The following is a 24,641-nucleotide window of genomic DNA, read 5'->3' on the forward strand; positions in this document are numbered from 1 at the left end:
CACATGAGCTTTGACAGCATCCCAGTATGTACTCTAGGAGGCTGAAAAGGTTTTTAAATCCTTTATATATCTGAAATGATGAACCATAACCCAGAGGATCATGTGTTTTTGATGAATCATAGAGGCACGCAGGCCGGCAGGCATTAGATACATTTATAGGAATTAGCCCATGGATTCAATACCATCAACGATTTGTGTTTAGCAGCTTTCAGACATTGTAGAATTAAATTCTCAAATGAATTGTTATAAATAAATAAATAAAATGAGACTTTAATTCCAAAAATCCTTTTTCGACTGAACAAGTAAACACAATTTACTCAAAACATATTTCACATACAGTACATACAAGCTGAATCAGTGTGTCAGTATCACTGACAGGGGAAGTATTCAGAGGCTCAGACATCACACACACACAAAATACATCAGAAGTAAATTACCAGCAACGAAAATATTATACATACATATATGTAATCAACATAAAAGCATATAACAATATTTATAAGACTATATGAAAAAGTAAAATAACTAAATATAGAAAATGGCCCCTTTACAGGTTACACTACAATATATCATTGAATTATTATTAGTGATGCATACATGTGTACACAGGAATTTAATGTTTGTAGTTGGTCAAGGTAGAGCTGATTTAACTTCTACTAGCTTCTTCATATGATATCATGTTAGGCTTCACACACACACACACACACACACACACACACACACACTTTCATATAATGTAGTTTGTAAAGTAACTTGTCAGCTACAGCAGCTGTCAGATAAATGCAAAGTGCATAGTTCACTCTGAACTGTAGTGAAGCAAAAGTGTAAAGTAGCATGAAATTAAATCCACGAAGGTGTACTACTAATTAAATTTCCCCAGTGCTGAATTTGTTTTGGTGTGTTTGAAATGTAAAACACTAGTCTGTTGTACAAATTGTTTTCATCATTATCTCCGACAGAGACTAAACTTTATTTCTCAAGACATTGCGGTCGCCACAGTCAGTGTTCTCACACTCCAGTCCAGTAGGGGGCAGTAATGCAGTGAATTGTTCGATATGTCCGCCGCCAAAACACTCATTTCAGAGAAGGAATATTTTTCTTTTCGGAAGAAGATCCCCACAAAGCGGCCCTATTTCTTTTCAGCCAGAAAAAGTCGAAGAATCCGAATACCGACGATGTACGCCAGGACAAATACCGGCAGCACACATGGAGACTTTCAAGACAGAAACGGAGTGAATTATGTGACATCGACAGAGTCTTTCGGCCACTGCTCTCAATTGTTCTGGAAAAAGGATCCGAACGACTCCGGAGTAAGAAAGCCAGCTGCTACCACCGTTAGCTCGCGAGCCCAGCAAACAAATAGCTATATCAAACGGCTAATGGAGCAACATTTTACTAACAAAGCAAGAGTCAGAGCATTTTTTACACGTGGTTGTTGGTTGAGTGTTGAGTTGAATACAGTTTTGCAATACTGGGTGATGTGAAGCTGCAAGTTATGTCACAGAAGAGCTCCGTAAGCTCCCTGCTATCGTACCAGTCGTCATGCTGAGCGGCTCATGGCCTAGTCAGACTGTTAGCTGCCGAGCTAAGTGGCTAGTAATTAATAGCTGCAGCATATTGTATCCATTTCACTCCCAATATTGGGTTTAGTTAAATTGGACATGTATTCTAAGCACTATGACATTGCTGTGTTGTCTAGAGACACCAAAGGGCTTAGAAAATACATTTACATTTAGCCGAGCATCACCGTGCTAATGCTAACAGTAGACAACACTGGCTGGCAGAGTACGGTTCGCTAAAAGAGCCCGTGCAAAACAAGGCAGCGCGGAAAGGCAGCGGATTTTGTTTTGGGTCGAGCCGTGTGTTGTAAAACTGCGCTTTGAAAGGTCTGCTACAATGTGGCGAACCAAACGGGAGTAATTTCAGCAGTTAATGCATGAGTGTATGCACAAGGCCTGCAATATTATTAGCGAACAGCGCAAAGTAAACACGACCGGGCTGTCCCACAGGAAACGGGAGCGGAAGACGCCCCGCGGAGGACTTTGAAAGACTTCTTTGTGATGCCAGACTGTACGGTTCATTCATGGTCGCCCTCAGCCGACAGATTATCTGCACAGCGCACACAGACACCCATACATTAATTTATGTGTTTATTCATTTTTCTGCATTTGAATGTAGGCGGCCTTACGGACTGTTTTTATGGCAGCTATCTTTGGCTGTCACACACATGCGAGTTAATTCAACATTTACGCGGATCTTAGCCCGAATTGTTGAATTTCCCAAAATTTGTCTTTATGTATGTGACTCTCAGAACTCTGTTATCCTGGAGGGGAGTTGGCAGCACTTTCCAGGTGTGACTCACCTGATGTTTCTCCTGTCAGTCTCCCTTAGCTGCATGTAGTCACTAACTGCATCTTCACTATGATGATCCAACATCATTGTTTTGTTTTTGGCTCACTGTATCAGGCACTTGCAGTTGTTGTATGCACTTTGTCTCCCATCTCCTCTCCGTCATAGCTGATGTGTAAAAAAAGGCACATTTTATGATCACTGGCAGAATGATGGTTTAGTTGCCAGTAGCCACTTTATTAGGTACACCTGTAACATCTAATGTACTCCAGTGCAACAGCACAGCTGTAAGTTCCACCTTAACAAAGATATGTTTTGACTGGCACTGTCAGAGAGGGGTTAATTCAACTGTGTTTATTATTGAGGTTTTAGTGAGATAGTATCTGTGCACCTAATGAAGTGGTGGTGGAGTTTATGTGCTGTCACAGTGATGATGATGATGATGATGACGATGATGATGATGATTTTATTGTGTTGATCACTTGCAGTTGTTTACTTAGGTTACATTGAGCGCTCAGTCAGCATAGCAAACAAATGTGTTCAGAGAAACTGTATTTGCAGACATGTCGGAGCTGTGCAGGGAGAAGCTTGTGTTTGCACTTTGGGTCATGTAGGCTAGAGTTCTGCTTCTGGCCAATTTGTTGTGTAAAACATTAGGCTCAGGCTCAGTTTAGTGATTTTCAAATATAATTTATGAATTTATGTCTGTATGATTTGGCTGAATATCTGGGTCCGTGCCTGTCATGTGTTGCAAGTAGATACTCAGTGCCCATGAAAAGGAGCAAAAGAGACACAGTGTATCCAATGCGTTGCATTGCTAGCCTGGCTAGCTAATTATCAGTAGTGGATTAACATAAATATAAAGTGTAGCTTTTGGTCTCACATTTAGCAGCATCATTCAGGTTTGGTCATATTGAGGCTCGAGTATGCTGGTACGGGCTGGATTCGGGTGTTAGTTTTAGTCCCGTTTCCATCTCTGATGTGACCATAGTTGCTGTCCATGGTGCTGAGCTGCCTTTCCTCAAAGCTTTACACTGACGGATTGTTCTCATGCGATATGTCTTTTAAGTGTCGGACAGTGCTTTCTGCGAGGCCCACCAGTGTAAAGCCATATTTTATGTTATCGTGGGAATTTCATCATGCACCTCAAAACACAAATGTACTCACAACAGCATGATAGAAAGGGCTTGATAGAAGGATACGTCTCTATAATTTATGCAACGTGCCTCATACTTTCAGTCATGTATGCACTCAGTTGGATGTGTACTTCCATCAACCAAATGTTTCGTTGTCGCCCAGTTTGTCTTTTCTGTTAGCAGCATCCTTTGACCACATTAGCTGAGAAGTATTTCAAATATTTTGATGTCCATCACTGTATAGGACAAAATGCTGTACCACTTCTAAAATCAAATTGTCAGGTGCCAGGAAAACTATTAAATATTCAGCCATGAAAGTTTTCTTGATGATTTCTAGGCTTGATGCACGTTGTATTGCTCTCCTCTGTGACAGCCGAGTTCGACCATCAGCTGGTGTGATCAGCTCCCTTCGTCCTCAGCAGCCCTCTCCAGTTCCAGTCTCTCCTCAGCGTCACTGTCCAGCTCCAGTCTGTCCATGGAGTCCCGAGCGCCGGCACCACCAGCAGCGACGACGGCGTCAGACGACATGGAGTCAGACGAGAGGCCGTACGTCTGCGACCTATGCAGCTGCGCCTACAAGCATGCCAGCTCCCTGCTCAACCACAAGCTCACCCACAAGACTGGAGACTTCAGGTAGGTCCTCAAGACCCTTTTTACATAAACAATTAAGATATTACTGCAGTCCAGATATTAACCATTTTCAGTGAATATCAGTAGTGCCAAAATGTAGTTGAATAAGACATAGCTCCTACCACCTCACTCAGCGTAGGTCACTGTAAGTGGATAGCTTCCAGTAAAATGTATTCCTGTTCGTTCCTAACTCCCACACCACTTCTGTCTCCAAATCTCAGGTGCGACTTTTGTAGCAAGCCCTACACCAACTACATGTCCCTGCGCAACCACATGCGAATTCACGGTCAGAAGCGTTACATGTGCGACCTGTGCGGCAAGGCTTTTCGCTTAGCCCGGTACCTCCGCAACCACCAGAGGATCCACGATGATGGGCCCAACCGCTTTGACTGTCCCTCCTGCTGCAAGAGCTACAGGACCATGCTGGAGCTGGCCCAGCACCGCTGCACCGCTGCTGCGTCCAACCAGGTGGGTCTGTGTGACATGGTGCTGTGTGAAGAGCGGATGATGGCGAGGATGGTCTGACTTAAGCTGCAGTACAGTTTCTTAATATAACAATTCTGTGAGGGTGATTTTGGAAAAAAAGACATGGGAGATTTCATATGTGATTATTTGAATGTAATGTAATGAGATATTTTAAGTTTGGATGTTTTGTTTTGCTACATAACTGAATGTGATTGACACCATGGTCAAGTTTATGAATTACAGTTTCTAGCTGAGGAGCAATGTCTTTGCTCATAGCCCAGTTCTCTGATCAGTGGTTCCTCTATAAGGACTCCTCTCTCCCCTTACTCATCTTCTATTTATAAACAGCTGCAGTCTCAGTCTTCTTTATTGACTGTATATGAGATCTGAAAAACTGAAACCAGTGAACTCAGTAGTTTCCTAGCTGGTCAGTGTAGTTTTTATGAAGTGGTACCCAAACATGTGGAAACATGTGGGACTGTTTTCAGCTGTGCATGAATACACACAGATAAAATACTAAACTACTGAAGATTAGTTAGATTGAATGTTGTGATAGGTGCTATCAGCTGTTCAGTATTTACATGGTGGGACACTTAACAGCACTAAACAACTGTTTTTCCAGGGACGTTCAGTCCTTTATTTTACCTCACTGTTGATTATGTATCAGACATACTGAAGTAAATGCTCCAAAATTTGATACACCTGACTTTTCACAAGGTTCTTGATTTAAATCTTTAACGTCCTGAATCCAAATTATTTAGTGTCACTTGGTGTCACTAGATGCTTTTTTTCCACCTGCCAGCAATGCACTCGTGCAGGAGGGCTAAATATCAGACACACTAGTTCGCCTCTGTCCATGCAGGCACCCTGACACACCAGGAGGAGCTACTAGTGCGACAGACTGGGGCCCTCATGGCTTTTGAGATTTCTAATATAGTGCTATTACACTAAGTAAAAGTTGTTATCCACTCAACCCTTATGTTGCATGCAACTCCTCTAAAGTTATTGCGTCCACTAAAAATGCTCTGCTTTAATTACCATAATACACAGCTTTCCTTCAATCATTTAATGAACATGGTCATCAATCAGCACTGTCACTCTACTAGAGGGCTCTACTTTCTCACCATGCGGCACACCATGTCTCCTGGTCTGACATGCTGCTGCTTTAATAGAGGAGATGGGGGGCACTGTGCTTTAGCCTGCAGGAGACAGAACTGTGCAGTGACATCTTCAGTGGCAGTAAAGAAGGATATAGAGGCAGTGTTTTAAACATTAATATTAGTCTGCTCTCCTCCTCAGCAGTCTACAAACTCTAAAAACTAATTTTAACAACGTCCCTGTTGAATCTGGATTCAGTGATATTTAAGTGTAGTCAAATTCCCACTTTCTAAAAATTCTTAATTGTTGGTGTATTTCGTTAAATTCTGCACAAAGCTAAATAAGCTGTCAGTCGTTTTCTAGAAACCTTCATCTTCAAAATGCAAACAAGCCATTTCTCAAGCTACTTTACTCTTATGTTTCTTCATGTTAGCAAGGTATCCTCCATCTGTTTGTCCCGGTATGTTGCCTCTTTTATTGATTATTTGTAGCAGATTTTACAGTCAGCATCGCTGCTGACAAATGTGTGTAGCAATCTCTGCAAACCACACACGCTGACATTGATTCCCAAACCCCATTTAAGGAACAGACTCATTTACTGAACTCTGGCATCTCATGTCAGCAGCTCTGCTGTTAAGTACCATGAATCTATAAATGAACTTTAAGTAAAACTTGCATTTAGAATTGTACATACTGAGAGCCCACGATGAATACCACCTACCAAATAGACCTGTTAATTGTGTAGCCCTGTGTGTGTGATGGTGTGCAGTGTCTTTGCTGTGGCTGGGTTGATGCTGTGTTCTGACTCTTTGTTGAGACGGTGTGTGAAGTGTGTCACCTGAGGCAGTGAAGTGGGATTTCTACAATACATAAACTCTTAACTGCTTGGAATCAAAATCAAGATTTTAATATAACTGTAACCATGTAATGATGCACAACAAAAAAACAGCACCTGTACACCAAACATTTTATCCCACCTGAACACGCACACGAGAACTCCTCTATACAGATGCATGGTCTTACCTGTAAGCCTGCCTGTATGACGGGAGTTTAAAGAGGTAAAGAGACCCTGCAGGCTGAGTGCACCGTTGTAATGTGAGCGAGAAGTAAAATATGCATCCAGGCTGCAGTTAAGCTGCCTTTATGTGACTTATTTGATGGCCTGGGAGTGTATTGTCTGTTAGATACCACTTTCTGTTGCACTGTATAAAATACTATTGACTCTTGTTAACTTCACTAATGAGAAGCATCACATTTGTTAACCACACCAGAGCACCTGAAGCTAAGACTCATGGGTATACTACACATGACTGACAGAACAGGATTTCTCTGAAACAAAGTTGGAGTAATTCAAACTGGTGGACAGGACATAAACCTGTATGCCTGTTACATTTCCCAGCAGGGTCTTGTGTTTCTATGTGAAATAACATTGAGGCAGAGAAGGGACGAGCGGCTCCTTCCACTTGGCAACACTACATACCAGTGGAAAAAAAGCTTGAACTGCTCTTCACAAATATGTGACAGTAGTTTTGTTTGTCCAACAGGAACAACTTCACTAATCGATTTAACATTTCATAATGGAATTGACATGATTGATGTCTCTGGTGGCTGCAGTATAAATGTAAATCAGTGTGCCATGGCCGACCCTACGAAAGAGAAACACTGCTGTGTGTGTGTGCATGTGTGCTTGTGGAAAAGCATATTTTGTATTTTGATTAAGTGTGTACATGTAATATATTCTAGCACATTTTTCTTGACCCTCTGTCCTCTCTTCAGCTACAGTCTTCCAGGCGTCCTGCTTGGGCGAACACTTTGCCAGCCCTCCTGTAGTGAAAGCATGCTGTGCAGTCAGGGTTAGACCAGGGTTAGGCTAAGTTTAGGGAAAGGGTCAGGGTTTAGATGTTAGGGAATGAATACAATTCAGTGAATTTCCCTCACAAGTATAGTAATCCAAATTTATGTGTGTGTGTGTGTGTCTGTGTGTGTGTGTGGGGTTGGTTCATAAGAACCGGTTCAACTGCCCGTCCTGCTTTAAGAGCTACCGAACCATGCTGGACCTGGCCCAGCACCGCTGCAGCGCCGCGGCCAAAAACCAGGTTGGTGTGAGCGTGAGTGAGCATGTGTGTGTTGTGTGTGAGGCAGTGTCAGCAGGTTGAACTGTAGCTGTGAGGAAGGGCCAACTTGTACAGGAGCTTTAAATGTGATGGTCAGGAACAAACTGGTCTGATGGTCTCTGATGGAAAGGTTTCAGACTGCTTCTGTGTGGCTTTTCAACAGAGGATCATCCCCTGGTCCTCTTCTCTGTCTCAGTGTCACTGCACGGGTGGCAAGCAAAGACAAACTGTTGCTGGCTGTCCCAGCAGGTGTCTGACCATTACATCTAAAACTCTTGCACAAAAACAACTTTTAAAATAATGCCCAGCTCATCAGAACAAGGAAAAGTCTGTTTCCCTGCAACTTTGGTCTTATTTTAGATTTTTGACCACCAGTATTGAGGATGGAATACCAGGTGGGCTAAGTGGGCAACTACCCCAAAGCCCCCGACCCCCAACCCCCAACAACTGCATTTGTAACCTTGAGGCCCCATTTAGAAGAGGGTCTCTGAGCTCAAATCTTGTGTTTTCTGCGCAATCGTTATTATATATATTTTTTTATTATATTATGTTGTGGTTATTTAGAGCTCTTTTATCAAACAAAGCTCACAAAAACAAATTACAAACTAATACAAACAAAATGAAATGGGGAAAGTGGGGGGTGTCCACTGCTTATTTCTGCTCCAGGGCCTCGTGGTGAGTGATTCCAGCCCTGACCGGTCGACAGAGCTTTAAAAGTCCACTGGTCATCACTGGGTTTTCAACACGTCCAGTGTATCCAAGTTACTTTCTGTGGAAACAAAAAACTTGTCCATCAGTGTGTTAATATTCAAGTGTGTCTTAACACAGTACTGATCTGCACATACAAAAACTGTCGTAATTGTTTCTCCTGTCAACACTGGCGGCGAACAGGCCCCGTCCACAGTCAAATAATTTCCATAGTTCAGCTAAAAATGAGGCTCCATTAGCCTGAGTTTGATCAATTATTCGGTTATTTGAAGTTTTTAGCAAAGGATTTGCCAACTAACCTGTCCTTTAAATGTTACCCAGTGTCTTCTTATCTTACAAATGGTGGTTGGAAACCAAAAAAAGATAAGACCTGAGTTGTAAAAGAAGAACCAGAATCGTCCTACCAAGCTTCAAGTTAGAGGAAAGATGAGGCCAAATTAAAGTGTTGAGTTTCTGCTGGAATTTTAAATCTTCAGGGAGACGGCTCGGTTCAGCATCATTTAATACTGTAGTCGTCAGGGTTAGGGGACAAGATGAGAGGGCAAGCAGCTCCTGCAGCTGTCATGGTTAGAAAAGATGGACGTAGATTCACGCGGATGTCGGAGTTCTAGGTTTGGTAGATTTAATTAATGTTTGTGTGAGTGTCTCTGTGTTTGTGTGTACAAGTTGACCACTCCATCTCCTCACATTAATAGAAGACAGACAGGGTAGTGAAGGGAACTGAGTCTCTGAGGCAGAACTCGAATGCATCATCTTAAGCATGTAGACTGAACGGCACCAGAAGCTTGAGGAATGTGATTCAATGTGATTCAGCTCATCACATTCATCCGTCACCTCTCCTCCGCTCTGTATCCGATCTCACACTTGTCACAAACTCTGTGCATTACTGGCATGCATGTGGCACAAACAGAAATGATTTACAACATCCCTCCTCCTCCTGTCTTTCTCTGTCCACCTCCTGCTCTCCTCCCTCCTCCTCCCCCCCTCTAGTCCGGCGGCCGTCGTTCCAATTTCTCCAACGCTCGCCGTCAGCAGCAGCAGCAACAGCAGCAACAACAGCAACAGCAGAACAGTGCTAACTCCATGATGCAACCGCCGCATGGAGGACACGGCCAGCAGGAACCTCTGCCCTCCCACTGCGTCTCCCCCATGTCCCAGGGAGGGCAGGGCGGCGGTGTGAGCAGCCAGCCTGTGCCTGACCCCCACCAGGTATGCAGCAGAGCGAACGCTGGGGAATCATTGCATGTCAGTTGCAGTTTTGTTGTTCTGCGAGTGTGTTGAGCTTGTGTCTGTCCCAGCAGGGCCGTCCCAGCTCGGTGTCCTCCCAGAGCAGCCAGCAGAGCATGAGGAGCTCGTCCTCCAACAAACACGTCTCCTCCAGCGCCGCCCCGTCCTCCTCCTACTCCCTGCTCCAGCCCCTGGTGCCTGAGGTAAAGGAGATGAGCTCGGGATACACTAGGCTGAGCGCCAACCCCATGGTAGGAGAGATAACCGCCACACACCCGCCGTCTGCTGTCTGCTGGCTAGCTGCCTAGCTGCCTTCTCCCTGTCTGGCTACTAACATCAGGAGAGGGACTAATATTTCATTACTTTAGGTGTCCACCGGGAGCCTCCGCTCACAGCTCATGTCTTTCCTCCTCTTGGCTGTGGTTAAGATAAAGATAGGTGCACTTTAAATGTCTGAAGAGCCACAGCAGGTCTGAGTGCTGCTGTCTAGAGACGCCCGGTGGACACAGTCTTAGCTCTCTTCTTAATCTTCGGGCTTTTAGTCTGCTGTTTTTCATTTAAAAATATTCTTGGGGCACTGATAGAATTGTGTTTCTGCAGCAGCATTGAAACAGATTATTGTGGAGGGATGGTTGAAATGCCTCCATACATAGACTGTTTCCTGTGAGCTGACTGCACATCATTTCCTGACACACTTGTATGTTGCTCCAGCCCCGAAAGTTGGGACGCTGTGTAAAACGTAGAATGCATTTATTTGCAAACCCTTTGTGAGCAGTTTTCAACTGAATACAGTACAGTAAACCTGTTAGTTTTTTGTAAATATATGCTCATTCTGAATTTGATGCCTGCAACGCAAGTTGGGACAGGAGCATGTTCACCACTGTGTTACAATCCTTTTCTTTTGATGGCAGGAAACGTTAAGGAGCTGAAAGTGAAAATTCTTTCCCATTCTCGCTTAATATACGACTGGAGTTGTTTACCTGTGGGATGTTTTTGGAGCGTTCCACAGCTTTCCCAGTCTTCTGTTGCTCCTGTCCAAACCTGTTTTTGAGACGCGCTGCTTACAAAAATCAATGAAGCTGATGAGGTCAAACATTCAATATATTCTCTTTGTACTGTTTTCAATTGAGCATGTGTCAAAAAGGGTTATCAAATTATCACATTCTGTTTTATTTGTGTTTTACACAGCGTCCCAACATTGTGGGAATCAGGGTTGTAGTGTACTGTCCAACAACTAACACTCGTATATAGCAGTATATACATAGCATAACAATATTTGGAATCCTTCATTAGACCTTTAAGCATGTGACAACAATATGTTAATCGATAACCTTTCTTGGAGTCTGAAACTGTAACAGTAGCTAACGTTGTCAAAAATACAGCTCCATGTTTTAATTGAAAATGTTGTAGAAAAGTGATTCTGAAATGATTGTGGGTGTCTCATTAATGTGCCTCAACAAATGTGAGGTGTGGTTCAACTTCAGGTAAACTTGAATGCAGTAGAAATACTTGTCATTTGCACAGTTAAACCCTGGTTAAATAACGGGGTGCTCTTTCTTGATCAGGAAAAGCATCTAGAGAAGTGCTAATGGGCCCATTTGACCCCCAGTCCTGGCTCAGACACTGGGATTGAAGACAATACAGGCCTTTATTAGTATTCGAAGCATTATCAGTCTCCTGATGGTGGCACCCAGTACATTCAGTAGGAATGATTAGTACTACTACCAGTTAGCTTTTCGTGTAGTTTGAGGTTGAAGCTGCCCCCCCAAACAGTGCCCAGCAAAACAAAGCAGCAGACTAAAGTCCAGCTGATGGGGTGAGTCTTTCACTGGGCTCTGAGCTGTGGGTCCTCTCTGGCGGTAGGAAACTACTAACTTGGGGGTGTGCTGCTAACGTAGGCCTGCCTTTCTGACTTTGACACTAACCATTCTCTACTCTGTGTTACACATGTTGATGTTGTAGTTCACATTTCATCATATACTGTAGTAGTGATAGTGTTTTTTTGATGCCCTCTCTGGGCATTGTGAGTCTGCAGGACCAAAATGATGAATGAAACTCAGGACGGTGTTATCAACTGTGCTAATGATTTAACGTTTGGTTTGCATGAAGAAAACCATTTGTCTTTACATGGCATTTCCTTTTTTTAAAAAGATAAAAACTGCTAATGCGTAAAAATAAATAATAATAATAATAGTTTTTTGTTCCTGCCTGCAGTAAAGACACCTCAGTTAATTGAATAACATATCAGAAGTTACTGTGTCTTGATCATTTGAGCTTCACTTGAGGACTTCTGCAGACATCAGACCAACAGAGAAAGCTTTGAACTGACAGAATAAAAGGATCGGTTGCTCAGATGTGTGCAGACCTGCTCTTCATCTGTTGAACTCTACACACACCTTCACTCCTCGTTTGCTCATTCACCTGAACTCACCAGCACATCAGACGCTGTTATTGTACGTGATGAGTGACTCCGCTGATGCTGACATTTCACTCTCGTGTCCTTTCTCCCCCCCCCTCTCCCCCCTCCCAATCTTTGTCTTCTTTTTCTCTGACTGTACCTTTTCGCACCAATTCTTTCCCTCTGGCTCTTCTCCCCTTCTCTCCCCCTCCTCCCCCTACAGCCGAAGCACCAGGACACTTTCTCTCTGACCCCCCAGCGGCCCCTCACCACCATCAACCCCATCGGCCACTCCCTCCATCCGAATGGAGCGCCCACGCTCAAGCCTTCCCCCGTGCCACGCACCATCCAGGCCATGCCCTGGGAGCAGCGCTCCCTCTACAATCAATGAGACCCCCAGAAACCAGCCGCCCCCCTTCACGTCGCGTCCACCGCCATCCCCACACACCCTCCTCCTCCTCTCCACCTCTTTCGGACCCAGCATCGAGGAGGGGGGAGTTGGGAACGCCCCTCCACTGCCTCACCCCTCCTTTGGAACGTTGTGTTTGGGAACGGGGAAGGGCACATTGAGAACTAGTTGAGATTGATTACTGAGTAGTTAGGTTTAAAAAATGTGTTGCCTTGACCCTCATGTATGATCTATGCCATGTACTGGATATAAGTTAAAACGTCTGTCCCCTAATCTGTCCTGTCACTAAGAATTTATCTCCCCATCCTCCTCTCCCACTCTAGTTATGAAAATATCTATCCTCTCCATTATGAATAGTGTCTCTCCCCACCCCGCCCCCCCTTTTTCCATATGTTAAATGAAACGAAAGGCTATTTTTATCAAGAGTCTGTTCCATACCCTGAAAGAAGAGGGATTCCAGGGCGCCAAGTAGATGTGACGAAGTCGTCCCTTCAGTCTGATATGTTTTTGAACATAAAACCCAACTTTTTGTCAAATGAGGCTTTTGGAAAGGAGAAGGTGAAACTTTCTTCTTCTTTTTTTTTTGTTTTTTTTTTTTATTTCAAAACATACCCCTTCAACGTGCTCCAGAATGAAGATTGTGTATTTTGTGTGTTAGGAGGTGTCATGACTATTTCAGTTCTCCGTGACGTTACAGCGCCCACACCTCTCGCCTCCGAGCAGCAGCCGCCGCAGCAGCAGCAGCAGCAGCAGCAGCAGCAGCAGCAGCAGCAGCAAGGACCACGACTCAGCTGTTGTTCTGCAAAACCTTTTGACATGTACTCGCCAGTTTGGCTTCTCTGTGTTGTGAAGAACGAAGCCCTGCTGTTGGAAAGGACCTCAATGTTCCAGTTTGGCACAGTTACCTTCTTTTAACACACAACTGAAAGCTCACTTTTTTCTAAACTTGCATCTGACTGGTGGCTTGTTGTTACTGTAGTTTTAATAATCTGTTGGCTGGGAATCACATCTAGAAAATAACAATACAGGTCTCCATCCCCTTTTGTTCCAAACTGACTGTTAACATGTTTGTTCCTTTCACTTTAAGGCACTTTAAGACAAGTGCTGTGTAATTCTTACCGTCTCTCCGCCCTCTGTCTGGAGCTGTGTCGGCTGTAAAGATGTAACATTGCCTTACATCGACCCCTCGTCCCGACTCACTCACACGATCACCAGTGACTTAGCAGCAGTACTGGGCCAGGTTTGAGCCCATAACACGGCTGCATCTGGAAGCTACAGCGGCCAAAACACAGTATGTCTGCAGCTCTGGAACCCCCACCCTCACCTCGGCTCCAGCACACGCCCTCCAGTGTCGCTTTTCTTGTAGAAGATGCCTCCGTCTCACTGCTCCCAGGATGGATTTAGATAACACCTACCTGCGGGGTGTTTCAATAAGCAGCCAGCCACAGTTGGCCGGATAACTCGGAATAAACCCGTAAAAGATGAAGTGAGTTTTGTAAACGGTCAATTTGATAAATAACAGTTCAGTCATGGATCCAGTATGTAGTTATGTTACGTTATCTCGCTAACATGGTGTTCATTGAAATACCCACAATTCTACTGACATTGTATTATCTCTTTTTAAAGTTGTTTCTATTTTTATTCATGACATGTTTTCATTGTTGCTTTCTCTCTCCTTGTAAAGTGTCTTTGAGTATTTAGAAAAGTGCTATACAAATAAAATGTTTTATTATTATCACCATCAGTGCTACTTTTCTTATGTAGAACCGTGTTTATGTTGCCAGCTGTTGTTTCCAAGGTGGAGAATGAAGTGTCGAGCTCGGTTTGTAAGCCTCGATGGTGCTCAGAGTAACAAAGCGTCTCAGGTCCCACAGTTCTGCAAATTTCATCTGCTGATCAAGAGAAAGCTCCAGAACAGGCGAACAAGTGGATGATAAGCCACAAGCAAAACTCCTGGTTTCAGTTCTTATCCCACGTGTAGTCTGAGTGGTGAAGAGCTTTAAAGTAGCCACCAGAGGGCCTCACCTGCATGCGTCTTATTTCAAGTAAACTAAATACACAGTGAGTCAAAACATGAGCTTGTTAGGTAGATCATTCAGACTTCCTCTGGTGAGTGTTCAGGAAGAGACATTTGAGAAGTTTTTATGGTCATACAACCAAACAACGAGTACGTTAACTGTTCAATTGTGCAACACGTGCATCAACTCTGCAGGTGCTAGATATCATACACACACATTTCCACCACAGTCTTCCTCAGATGAAGGTGAGTGTGAGACCTGTGTTCTTATGCGTTTTATCATCGTGACCCTTTGATGTCACGGTGAAAACACGTGACTTTAATTGCTTGAAGTTATCACATACTTGTTGGCCCGAGTATTCACCCAGTCCAGATTAGTCTGCTTTGGCAGCGGTGTGACCCGTTCCTCACACACCTGCGGGGGCTCCCTCAGGTTACATGACGTCATGTCCGGAGGCCAGAAAGCGTCATCCCGGCCTCATCGGCAGCTTCCCTCCCTCGTGCCCTCCGGCAGACTCCCTCTGAGATGTCATGTGAGGTCTTTCAGGTGCGCGATCTCTCCACCACCCGCCCATGAACTGACAAGAAGAAACATCCAGTCACATGACCAGCTGTTGACAACACATCGGAGTTTTGCGAGTTGCTCGAGGCTGATGACGTGTTTTCCATGTAAAATATGCTCTGTTCTCTCCTGTCGGGGTGAGATATGGACGGCATCGAATGATAGAAGTCTTTTTTTTAACTGATATAATAATGCGTTTGGATGCTGCTGTGCAAACCCTGTGCAGACATTATAAACTTTGATCATTATGTTTCATCCAACATATAATTTCCTAACTTTCCCACACACCCCTGCAGCTCTGTCGGTGTGCCGGTGAAGCGCTGCATGTCGGAATCTGTCGCCTTTTTTTAAAGATGGATTTCTCTGACTGTGATCCACACCTCACATCTGGCTGTTCAGAGTGATCCTTTTTTTAAGTTAATCACAAACCGACTTAAATCTAATCAAAAACATTAAATGATAAGATAATCCTCTGAGTAATTTGGTTCCATGTGATCCACATTTCCTGAAGCCATTGTGAAGAGGATGAACACATTGTTGTTTGTTTGAAAAAAAAAGTTTCAAACCTTGAGCAGGGTGTTTGGATGAGAGACTGGACTGGTAGTAAAAGTCAACCAAAGTGTTGAATGCTATTGATCACTATTTATTATTATGATGGCCTTAAATTATGATTAAAACCACGATGCCGTGTGTCACCCTGAGGTCACCAGGTGTCCACTGAACCCCACACTCTCAGTATTGTCCGACAAACTGCGTGCGCGTGGCGGGAACGCGCATTATAATTCAACTCTTAAAGAAATGAATGAGCCGACTCGCGCGCCTTTATCGGCTCGATTCCAGCCTTTGAAGTGCTCCGCCGCGCGAGGCTCGGGTGCGGATCACGGTGAATTAATATCCGCTCGTGGGCGGACGCGGCGTTTGTTCGGTATCGACGCGGGTTATTGATAAAAAATCGTTCATCTTTTCGATAGCCGGGCTCGGTTTGGGCGTTTCGGGGCCTCCGCTCGGCGGACCCAGCCCCGGTGATTCACGAGCGACGGTTTCTCCGCGCGCACGCGGCCGGTCCAGCGCGCATTAATGATCAGTGACGGTTAATAATCGAGCCGGCTCAGAGAGCGCGTTAATTAGTAACAGCTGTGTGACCGGTTGCGACCGGCCGGAAACGGTATTCTTCTCAAACCGAGGAAACGCTTCGCCCTCCGGCAGAGGACGCGATTAAAAGCCACACATTTCCGTACAAGTAAATTATTGTGGAGAGAAAATTAGTGTTTGGTTCTTTTTCATTTTGATAACACATGAACATGAAAGCTGCTAACATGAAAGCCGTGGCCAGGCCGTTAAAGATTAAATTCCGACCGAAAAAGATGTAAAAAGTTACTACATGAATGAGAAATATTTAAGACATTTTCTTCAACTAAAAGTTTAGGTTCTATTAGGAGCGAGCACGTGTTGGCGCTCCTCCGCGGGGCCTCCCGGCTGAAGGCCCCGGCCTCCCCTCCTGCGGCGGACCGCAGGCCCGGCTGCAGTGGCCCGTTTCGGCCGCTGGGTGGCGGTAGTGGCCTGGACAGGAGGGCCGCCTCTCCAGCCTCAGTCTGACCGCAAACACAGTAAACAGCTCAAGTCATTTTAAGCTTCATTAACAGAAGTGAAAGGCAGTTTAAAGTGAGATTTACACGATAAACGAACTAATAAAAATATTTAAAGGTATTAATGGAAACCAAAACGCTGCTGAATAAGATTTGAATTTGTCAGAAGTATTCAAACGGGAACGCAGGAAGTTTCTTTTTAGCTCTAAAGGATGTTTGTTCTTCTTCCATCTATATTTCTATTTCCACTCTGAACTTTTGCTTTTCCCGTCTCTCTGTTTTTTAATCTGGGCGCTAAACATTATTTCTCATCTTTCCTTTGCAATCTGAATGCGTTAAAAGTAAATTGCATTTTAAGGCCCAGTAAACCTGTTCTTTGCTGTTATTTTTGTTGAAACTGCTTTCATCCTGCTCCTGTCTGCGCTCTTTGCAGCTGAATATTAGGGGTGGACATTTTCTCTTGTCATCGTGGGTTTTGTTTTTGCTTTCTGCAGATCAGCGGCTCCTCTGAGAGGAAGCCCCCCGCCTTCCTCCCTCCTCCTCCTCCTCCACCTCCTCTCTCCATTTTGTGTGCTGTGCAGCAGCAGCTCGGTCCTCTCGCTGTCCGCCACATGACGGATATTGGACTATTATTTTGATGGAGCCGTGGTCGGTGAGTGCGAGTCACACACGTTTTTTTTTTTTAATTTTTTTATTTTCTAATTAATTCGTCCATTTGGCGCGTGATGAAAACAGTTTGACTGGGATCCGGTGCACGAGGGACTCCAGATCCCTCTTTAATCAGCTGGATTGAAAATGTGGAAACGCTCAAACAGCGCAGCAGAGATTTTGTGCGCAGGTTTCTTCACTTTGTGACTCTTGATATTTTTGACTGGATCGAACTAATCCATTCAATCAGTCTGCATCGACAGCTGACAGCTCACTCATTGAAGACTGTCGGACTTTGGCCTCATTCACGACGCTCCGGAGTGTGTTTAATACAAAAAAAGAATCCTAAATAACTGTTAACATATTTATCAGGACGTGTGTTGATGGTGTTTTTGTGCTGGATCTCTTTCACTTGAATAAAAACCTCACTAAAAAAAAAAAAAAGCCCTCCTGGATTCCTTTGGTTTTTCAGCCACTTCTGATGTTGCCCACATGGGCTAATTGTGGTGAGGAAATTGGCACTCTTGCTGTGATTGATTCTTTTTTTCCCCCCTCGGTGAAATTTGTGCCTCCTTTGTGGACCCCAGTGCTTCCACATGTGTGCCTCTGTGTTGGAGCAGGGCCTCAAACGCAACATGACAGCTCCCCTCCATTCAGAGCTGCTCTGGCCTGCAGAGCCAGAAGCCAGCAGTGATCGAGAAGTGAAGTGTGTCACATGGAGCCATAAAACGTCCGCTGACAAGTCAAACATGACCACAGTTTCATCAGGGGGGTGTTGAGAGTGAAGGCAGCGGTGGAAAGTAACTAAGTACATTTACTCCACTACTCCAGTGCAGTTTTGGGGTACTTGAACTCTACTTTAAGTCTTAGTATTTTATACCTTTTTATACTTAAACTCCAGCCCAGATAACAGGGAAATTAACTAATTATTACTCAACTACATTTATCTGACCAATAGTGTTAGTAGTTACTTTGCAGAATCAGTTTTTACATAGAAAATATTTGAAAATCTTATAAACTATGATGAATTAAAATGTCATAAATAATAATTCAATAATATGAGCGATAATAAAACACTCACAAGGACATATTCTCTGCACTGATTACTTTTACCTGAAGAACATTGACATCTCTTCTGTACTTTTACTTGAGTAATATATTAACGCAGGGTTGGTGTATTCGTATCCTGTAGTATTTTTACTTAATTAACAGAGCAGAATAGTTTCCTCTCTGCATTTCTTTCCTCCATGCTGGCCTTTTACAAACACATTTTATTAGCGTAGAAATGAAGCACACGATCAAATCTAAATCCGTCAACCTGAAACCAGCAGTTTTCAGCCACTGGAACAGGAATGACTTCATCTGTGGAGTGAGGCTGCTTCGCTCTCCGTCGCCGTGAGCACATCCTGTTCCTGGCAGTACAGGAAGTGCAATAAGGAATTGCATTTTGTGTTTGATGAAAGCGAGGTGTTGTTCACATTGGACTCATTAAATGATTTGAAACTTGCACCATCAAGCGGTTGAAGAACGACCTGAACTCAGATGTTTCCAGCATTCAGCTTAAATTCTTCAGGCAGAATTAAAAAATGTTTTTATTCCACATTGGGCTGTTTGTCTCAAGAAATATTCTCCATGACGTTCAAATCATTTTATTCCCATTCATCTTGTCAATTAACAGCCTGGCATCTTTGTATTTATGTAAATTTAAGGTTTTAATTTAAACAGAATGAGATCAATTTGGGCCTCAGATTCTGCATCTGTAGCCGCTGCTTTGGATCTCCAACATGAAGAAGGATGAAACAGAAAACTCCAAGGCCCTCTCCTCTTAAACAATCACAATGCTTTGTGGTGGTGGCATGGTCACGTTAGGCCTGAGAACAAGCTGACATGTTTCGGCATGAAGCCTTATCGGGGAGTCAAACAGATGAGCGCTACGAGGAGCAGTCTGGGCTGGTTTTTGAGGCTTCAGTCAGGTGAAAACTGGGCCTGTGGAGTCCAATCTGTGGGAAAAACCAAATCAACACGACTGTTTTTAATGAGTGAAGATTTCCTACTGAGCCACGACATATTCAGTACAGTTACTAATGTATACGAAACATGAAGGCCTCATTTTATTAACAAGAGCAGGAATTAGCATTTTTTGACTGTTTTTTTTTAAGCTTGAACATTCAGTGTTTACCTTGAAATTGTATTGACAAAAACTCAACTCAAGGTCCACTTACACACTTTTTTCCAGCCTTTAATGATTTTTCAAAGCAAACCCCAGAGTTAATCCCACACTGTCCACTCTTTTTTATTCCTAAAACGTTTCAAACAGTTTTGAATGATTCACTAACCGGCCACTCACCACTTCTGAATGACTGAAACAACAGCAAAAAGAAGAAGAAGCTTTTTCATTTTAGGGAATTACAGTGGAGCAGGAATAAACAGCTCTTCCCTCCTTCAGCCACAGGTACCACACTCAGTCTGAAGGCTGGGGCCTCGCCACTCAGCTTCCTGTGCTGAAAAAGATCAGCGGTCCTCTCCTGTAGTTATTTCTACATTTCTCCACTCTGAAAAGTGTTTTCTTCTTCCTTCACCATGATGTTTGAGCTTCACTCTGCAGGACGATGGATGTGCAGTTTGTTTCCACATTCAAGGGGGAAGTTTCTCACCTGAAAACTCAGTTTAACACCTTTATGTACCTACAGGCAATGATGACATCACACAATTTTGAAGCCAATCACGGTCCAGAATGCATCTTACAGACGTGTGTTGAAGCCTGAAACCTCCAGGTCACACACACACACACTGAGGATAGACTTATGTCCAGCAAAATGAACAATGTTTGCATAATCATACTGTCTGGATTTTTCTATAAAGTATAAAGAGCAGCTGTGATTTAATCATTTTAATCTGGGGACTGATTTTTTTGTGTTTTGAACTAATATTTAAACAGAACATTTTCATGTTTTAAAGCGTGTCTGGAGGAATCAGGACAGACTTGTTGGGCTACCATTTCAACAGAAAAGTCAGGATGACAAACAAACAAATGTATTTGCTTTATTTTAAATTAAGCAGTGTGAACTGGTTTGTGCTTATGAATCCAGGCTTCTCAAGCAGCATCAGGTGTGTGCAGCAAAGACAAACAGCCCCATAATATAAGAAAAACCTGCTGTAAATACAGAAAAGAGTCTGTTTATGACATAAAGGTGACAAAGTGGGAGAAAGGCAGCAGCACTACAGACCATGTGAGTCAATGCTTTTTCTCATGTTTTCACACTTTGCCGTCTTTTGGACAATAAATGGATCCTGTTTTGAATCTGGAGCTCCTGTTTCTGTTGAATCCAGGCACCGCTCTTTATTCCACCCTGTCTGATCACTGTCATCCTGATTGTTCAGTTTTGTTTCGTTAGCATATGTCCACCGAACACACCTCATGAGCAGTTTTATTCCCAGTGAAACGAAACGAGGAAGACACAGCGAGGCCTTGTGAGGAGCTTGATTATAAAAACAAACAGCAATACAAAACCAGCCTGAAAAGACAATAAAGTACGTTCCTGCAGTCTTTTAATGCTTTTTCATTATTTTAATGATTCAGTTTTAAGCATAAAGCAGCTAGTCAGGGCTTATTTTAACATGCTACCATAACGTGGAGGTGTTCCTGATAATCCTTCAATTAATCTCAATCCAATTTTATTTATACAGGTGAAAGTCTCAAATTTGATTAATAGAGTCTCGAAGGGCATTAAAGAAAAGATGCAGAGAGGTTTGCATTTTAGTTTTTATATTCTACGTTCTTGTTTTTCCTTCTAAGTGCAGAAACTGGTCAATCGTTGTCTCTGGCCATAGAAATATTCAGAACTCTGAACTCAAGGTCCACTTACTCACTTTCTCATGGTCACATGGGTGAACTGAGAAGCAGTTTTAAAGCAGAGACTGAGTTCATATTTTAAGATTTCTCAAGTTCATTTTTGACCTCAGGAACTGTCGAGTAAGTGTTCTGGATCTTTCAGCCACTTCACATGAGCTTCATCAGCAGATGCCCAGTTGTCACTGACATGCTGATTTTGAACTTTTTAACTGATGATGATGATGTGATGGAAAGCTCCGGAACAGCTACTGAGCAGATGTTGAGGTACGATTGCTGCAGAATCTGAGAACAAGAGCTGAAATTCTCCTCAGCATTCTTGAAAAGAATTTATTTGCAGTTTATGATTCATAGTTTGAAGCTTTTTTTAATGAATGAGGTTAGTCCAAAACATTTTCTTGAGCCGTAAAGAAGAAGAGAACGCCCATGCATTCATTACAACTCGATTTTGGCGCTGTTGGCAGGTGGCGAGAGCACGTGTGGTAATGAAACTCTCTCACTATCGCTCTCCACTGATTTCTGTTCACATCTGGCCAACTTTCACTACAAGGAGGTCGCCTGTCACAACTGTTCTTCAGATTTTTAATAAGCATGTGCACCGAACACTTACACCGCCATGATGTACACACGCTCACAAATAGTATGTGTAGTAAATATTTTGTACGCTGACATTTCCACACTTATATTTTCAGCTGAGAGAGTTCGGTGACCAATGTGTGGAGAAGAATGAACAGGGAAAAAAGGTGAAAGGAATAACATGCAGGCTCTAACAATGTGTGTGTGCACCCTGGCAACGGATCTCATTAGTCCAGCTGCAGACATCCTGTTTCTCTGCTCGCTGCACAGAAAAATGCATGGAAAGCATTTGAATACCTGCAATCAACACGTTGGAGCAGCAGACAGGAAGAGCGCTCCCACGTGACTGACATGCAGGTTGTTCTCTTGTAACGTTAGACACAGCATGAGAGGAGGACCTGAGGAGAAACCAGGGAGTTCGTTAAAGGGGAGGTGTCGAGTCTGGATGTATGAATATACCTTTACTCAGCTTGATTCACATTACACTGGAGCTTTTACACACGTGTGTTTGAAATCATACAATATTCTGTGGAGTAAACTCTTTATGCTAAAAACAAAGATGCCTGGACATGCAGGTTTGTGCAGTTTGCTGAGCAGGGCCTCTTCATGGTCTGTATCATGTATAGAGAATGGAAGTCTGTCGTCAAATGCTGTCGTTCAGTTCTGGAGAAACGATACCTGGCTCTCATTATTTGGTTTGGAGTGAGGGCTTTCCTTTCAGACTTTAAGTGACTTTTTCCTGCCTCAGCAGCCTCATCATTATGGCAGAGGCGGTCTAATGAGGACTGCTCCTCTCCGTCTTGTTTGTTTCTGCAGGACGGCGTCGAAGCTGCATCAGATGTTGTCTCCCTGCGGGCTCTGGCAGAGGAACGCTGTGCCGAGGAATGCCACAGAGGCGAAACCTGAATTGAGATTAGTTATGTGGTTAAAGCATTAAGGTACTCTTCAGACATATAGGCCCTTTGATCCTCTCAAAACAGCCACTACACAGTTTCTAAATGTCAGTCAGACCTCTTCTTCAATCATGCCTGACTTTCCTCTGCGAAAAAGCTCCTGACAGGCACAAATGTTTCATTCTGCACTTCAGTCTGGCTTCAGTCCACACTTTGACCTGTAAATCCTTCACCGAGAATCAACTGGTCCCACAACCAGTTTACCAAAAAAAAAAACAAAAAAAAAAACATCGCCTCAGCCCCAGAAACAATGTTTCTTTGGAAAGAATGGCAAAAATGCACCTAACGCTTCAGACGCCATCATGTCAGGGATCTTAAAGAGAGAGCATAGTTTTCTTTTTGTCATCAAATGTCCAGCAGCGTGCTACTGTGTCTCTCACAGCTCCAAGCTGAGAACCTCTTCTTTAAAAGCAGCTCACACATACGTTGTTTCAGTTTTAGAAGTTTCATTAATTTCCTAAAACAGCTGGAAACTTTTTTGTTTTTCTAAATCAAACAGCAGGAAATAGAGCATTTGTTGGGGACTACTTTTACTGGCGGATAAATCCCCACTTGCTGCTCTACTAAGTATGTCTGGCAGCAGGAAGGTGTGTGTGAGATTAAGACAAAATAAACCACAGCGTGTGTGTTCATGGTCATGAAGGAACATGTCACCCAGCGGCTCAACCGTGTGTTTTTAATTGTGTTTGGAGAACAGCGGGGCACAGAGGAATAAAATACAGCAGATTATGGATACACACATAATGCTTGTTAGTCAGACACATTTAGTGTTAGTTTTGGGCTTTTTAAATGGATTTGATGACAAGAAGAAGATCATAGAATATCTCCAGGCTCACAGTTAATCTGTATGTAAATATTCAGAGGCAGGTGTGTGTTCCCTGAGGGGTCTGATTCCTCTGATCTTTCACTGAAAAGTGTCACATAGCTGGAATGCTTTGAATGGCTTCTGAGCTTGCTCCACATTTCCCTGATGGCTCGCCTCTGTGAGAAATGAGCATGTGATTTGATTATGTTGCTTAACTGGCAGCCAAGACAATAACTCGACCAGCAGCAAACACACACACATCCACAATATTTATATGTGGTTTACTGGCCTCTTGTGTGTGTGTGTGACTCCATCTTAAATGTGTCGTTGGATGGTCAGTGTGTTATTCTCTCTTTCATAAAAAGCTGTGCGCTGAGGGAGGCACTAGCAGGAATGTGTGTGCTTGATCTCTGCACTCAGACATGACAAATAAAAGCAGCAGCATCATATGAGAAGTCAAGGGAGACATTAAATATTATAGTGAAGGTAATACAGTCAGAGAAACACACTATAACCTCATCATATAGCACTTAAAATATACACCAGTCATTCTACAGAATACGTAGCGCAGTGAGCAAAGAGAAGCACAGAAGAAGAAGAGATGAACATCAACATGTTTGCACTTCCTGAGGCAGTTTGTCTCCTCCTTCTGCATTCCCGCCCAATTCACCCCGTCTCTCCACAGCCTTTGACCTATCCACCCCTCCCCCAAAACACACACACACACACACACACACACACAGAGTCACACTCACACACAAACACACACACACAGGAGAGGGCTATTGACAGGGTCTTATGATGCCATTGATGGCCGTGTTTAGGAAGTGCAGGAGTATAAAAAAAAGTCATTTCCTGATTTGTCTTCCTCCAGCGAGGGTACAGGAGGACTTTATGTGCGCTGGTCAAGTTCTGTGCTGCAGTACAAACGTGAGGTGCTTCTACTTTACTGCAGTATTTCCATTTTATGCTACTTTATGCCTCCATTTTACCACATTTCAGAGAGAAAAACTGAACTTTTTATTCCTGTGAGTGAAGTTATGAGTTACCTCGTAGATAAAGACAATTACTATGCACTGTTACAGATGAAGGTACCACAGTACAACAGAG

At 43.5% G+C, this 24,641-nt stretch overlaps 1 protein-coding gene across 2 annotated transcripts; it reads left to right on the forward strand.

Moving 5' to 3' along the window:
* Window positions 1-1,103: 1,103 nt before the first annotated feature.
* On the forward strand, window positions 1,104-14,273 carry LOC121620952 (zinc finger protein 646-like). Of its 2 annotated transcripts, XM_041957213.1 has the most exons (7): window positions 1,104-1,310; window positions 3,859-4,118; window positions 4,337-4,583; window positions 7,685-7,774; window positions 9,491-9,709; window positions 9,802-9,978; window positions 12,349-14,273. In XM_041957213.1, exons 1-7 carry the CDS (start codon window positions 1,176-1,178, stop codon window positions 12,514-12,516), a joined length of 1,296 nt encoding a protein of 431 aa, XP_041813147.1. In that variant the 5' UTR covers window positions 1,104-1,175; the 3' UTR covers window positions 12,517-14,273. The 2 variants fall into 2 exon arrangements, with proteins under 2 accessions (XP_041813147.1, XP_041813148.1); XM_041957214.1 differs by lacking the exon at window positions 7,685-7,774.
* Window positions 14,274-24,641: the final 10,368 nt, after the last annotated feature.

Source organism: Chelmon rostratus, chromosome 17, assembly GCF_017976325.1.
Source record: "Chelmon rostratus isolate fCheRos1 chromosome 17, fCheRos1.pri, whole genome shotgun sequence".
NCBI lineage: Eukaryota > Metazoa > Chordata > Actinopteri > Chaetodontiformes > Chaetodontidae > Chelmon > Chelmon rostratus.

What these genes read in the sequence shown, in the direction of transcription:
- LOC121620952 (XM_041957213.1), top strand. Translation starts at nt 1,176, where the DNA reads ATGTACGCCAGGACAAATACCGGCAGCACACATGGAGACTTTCAAGAC. An exon ending in CACAAGACTGGAGACTTCAG is followed by an intron (nt 4,119 to 4,336) that starts GTAGGTCCTCAA and finishes TCCAAATCTCAG; the next exon opens with GTGCGACTTTTGTAGCAAGC. An exon ending in GCGCCGCGGCCAAAAACCAG is followed by an intron (nt 7,775 to 9,490) that starts GTTGGTGTGAGC and finishes CCCCCCCTCTAG; the next exon opens with TCCGGCGGCCGTCGTTCCAA.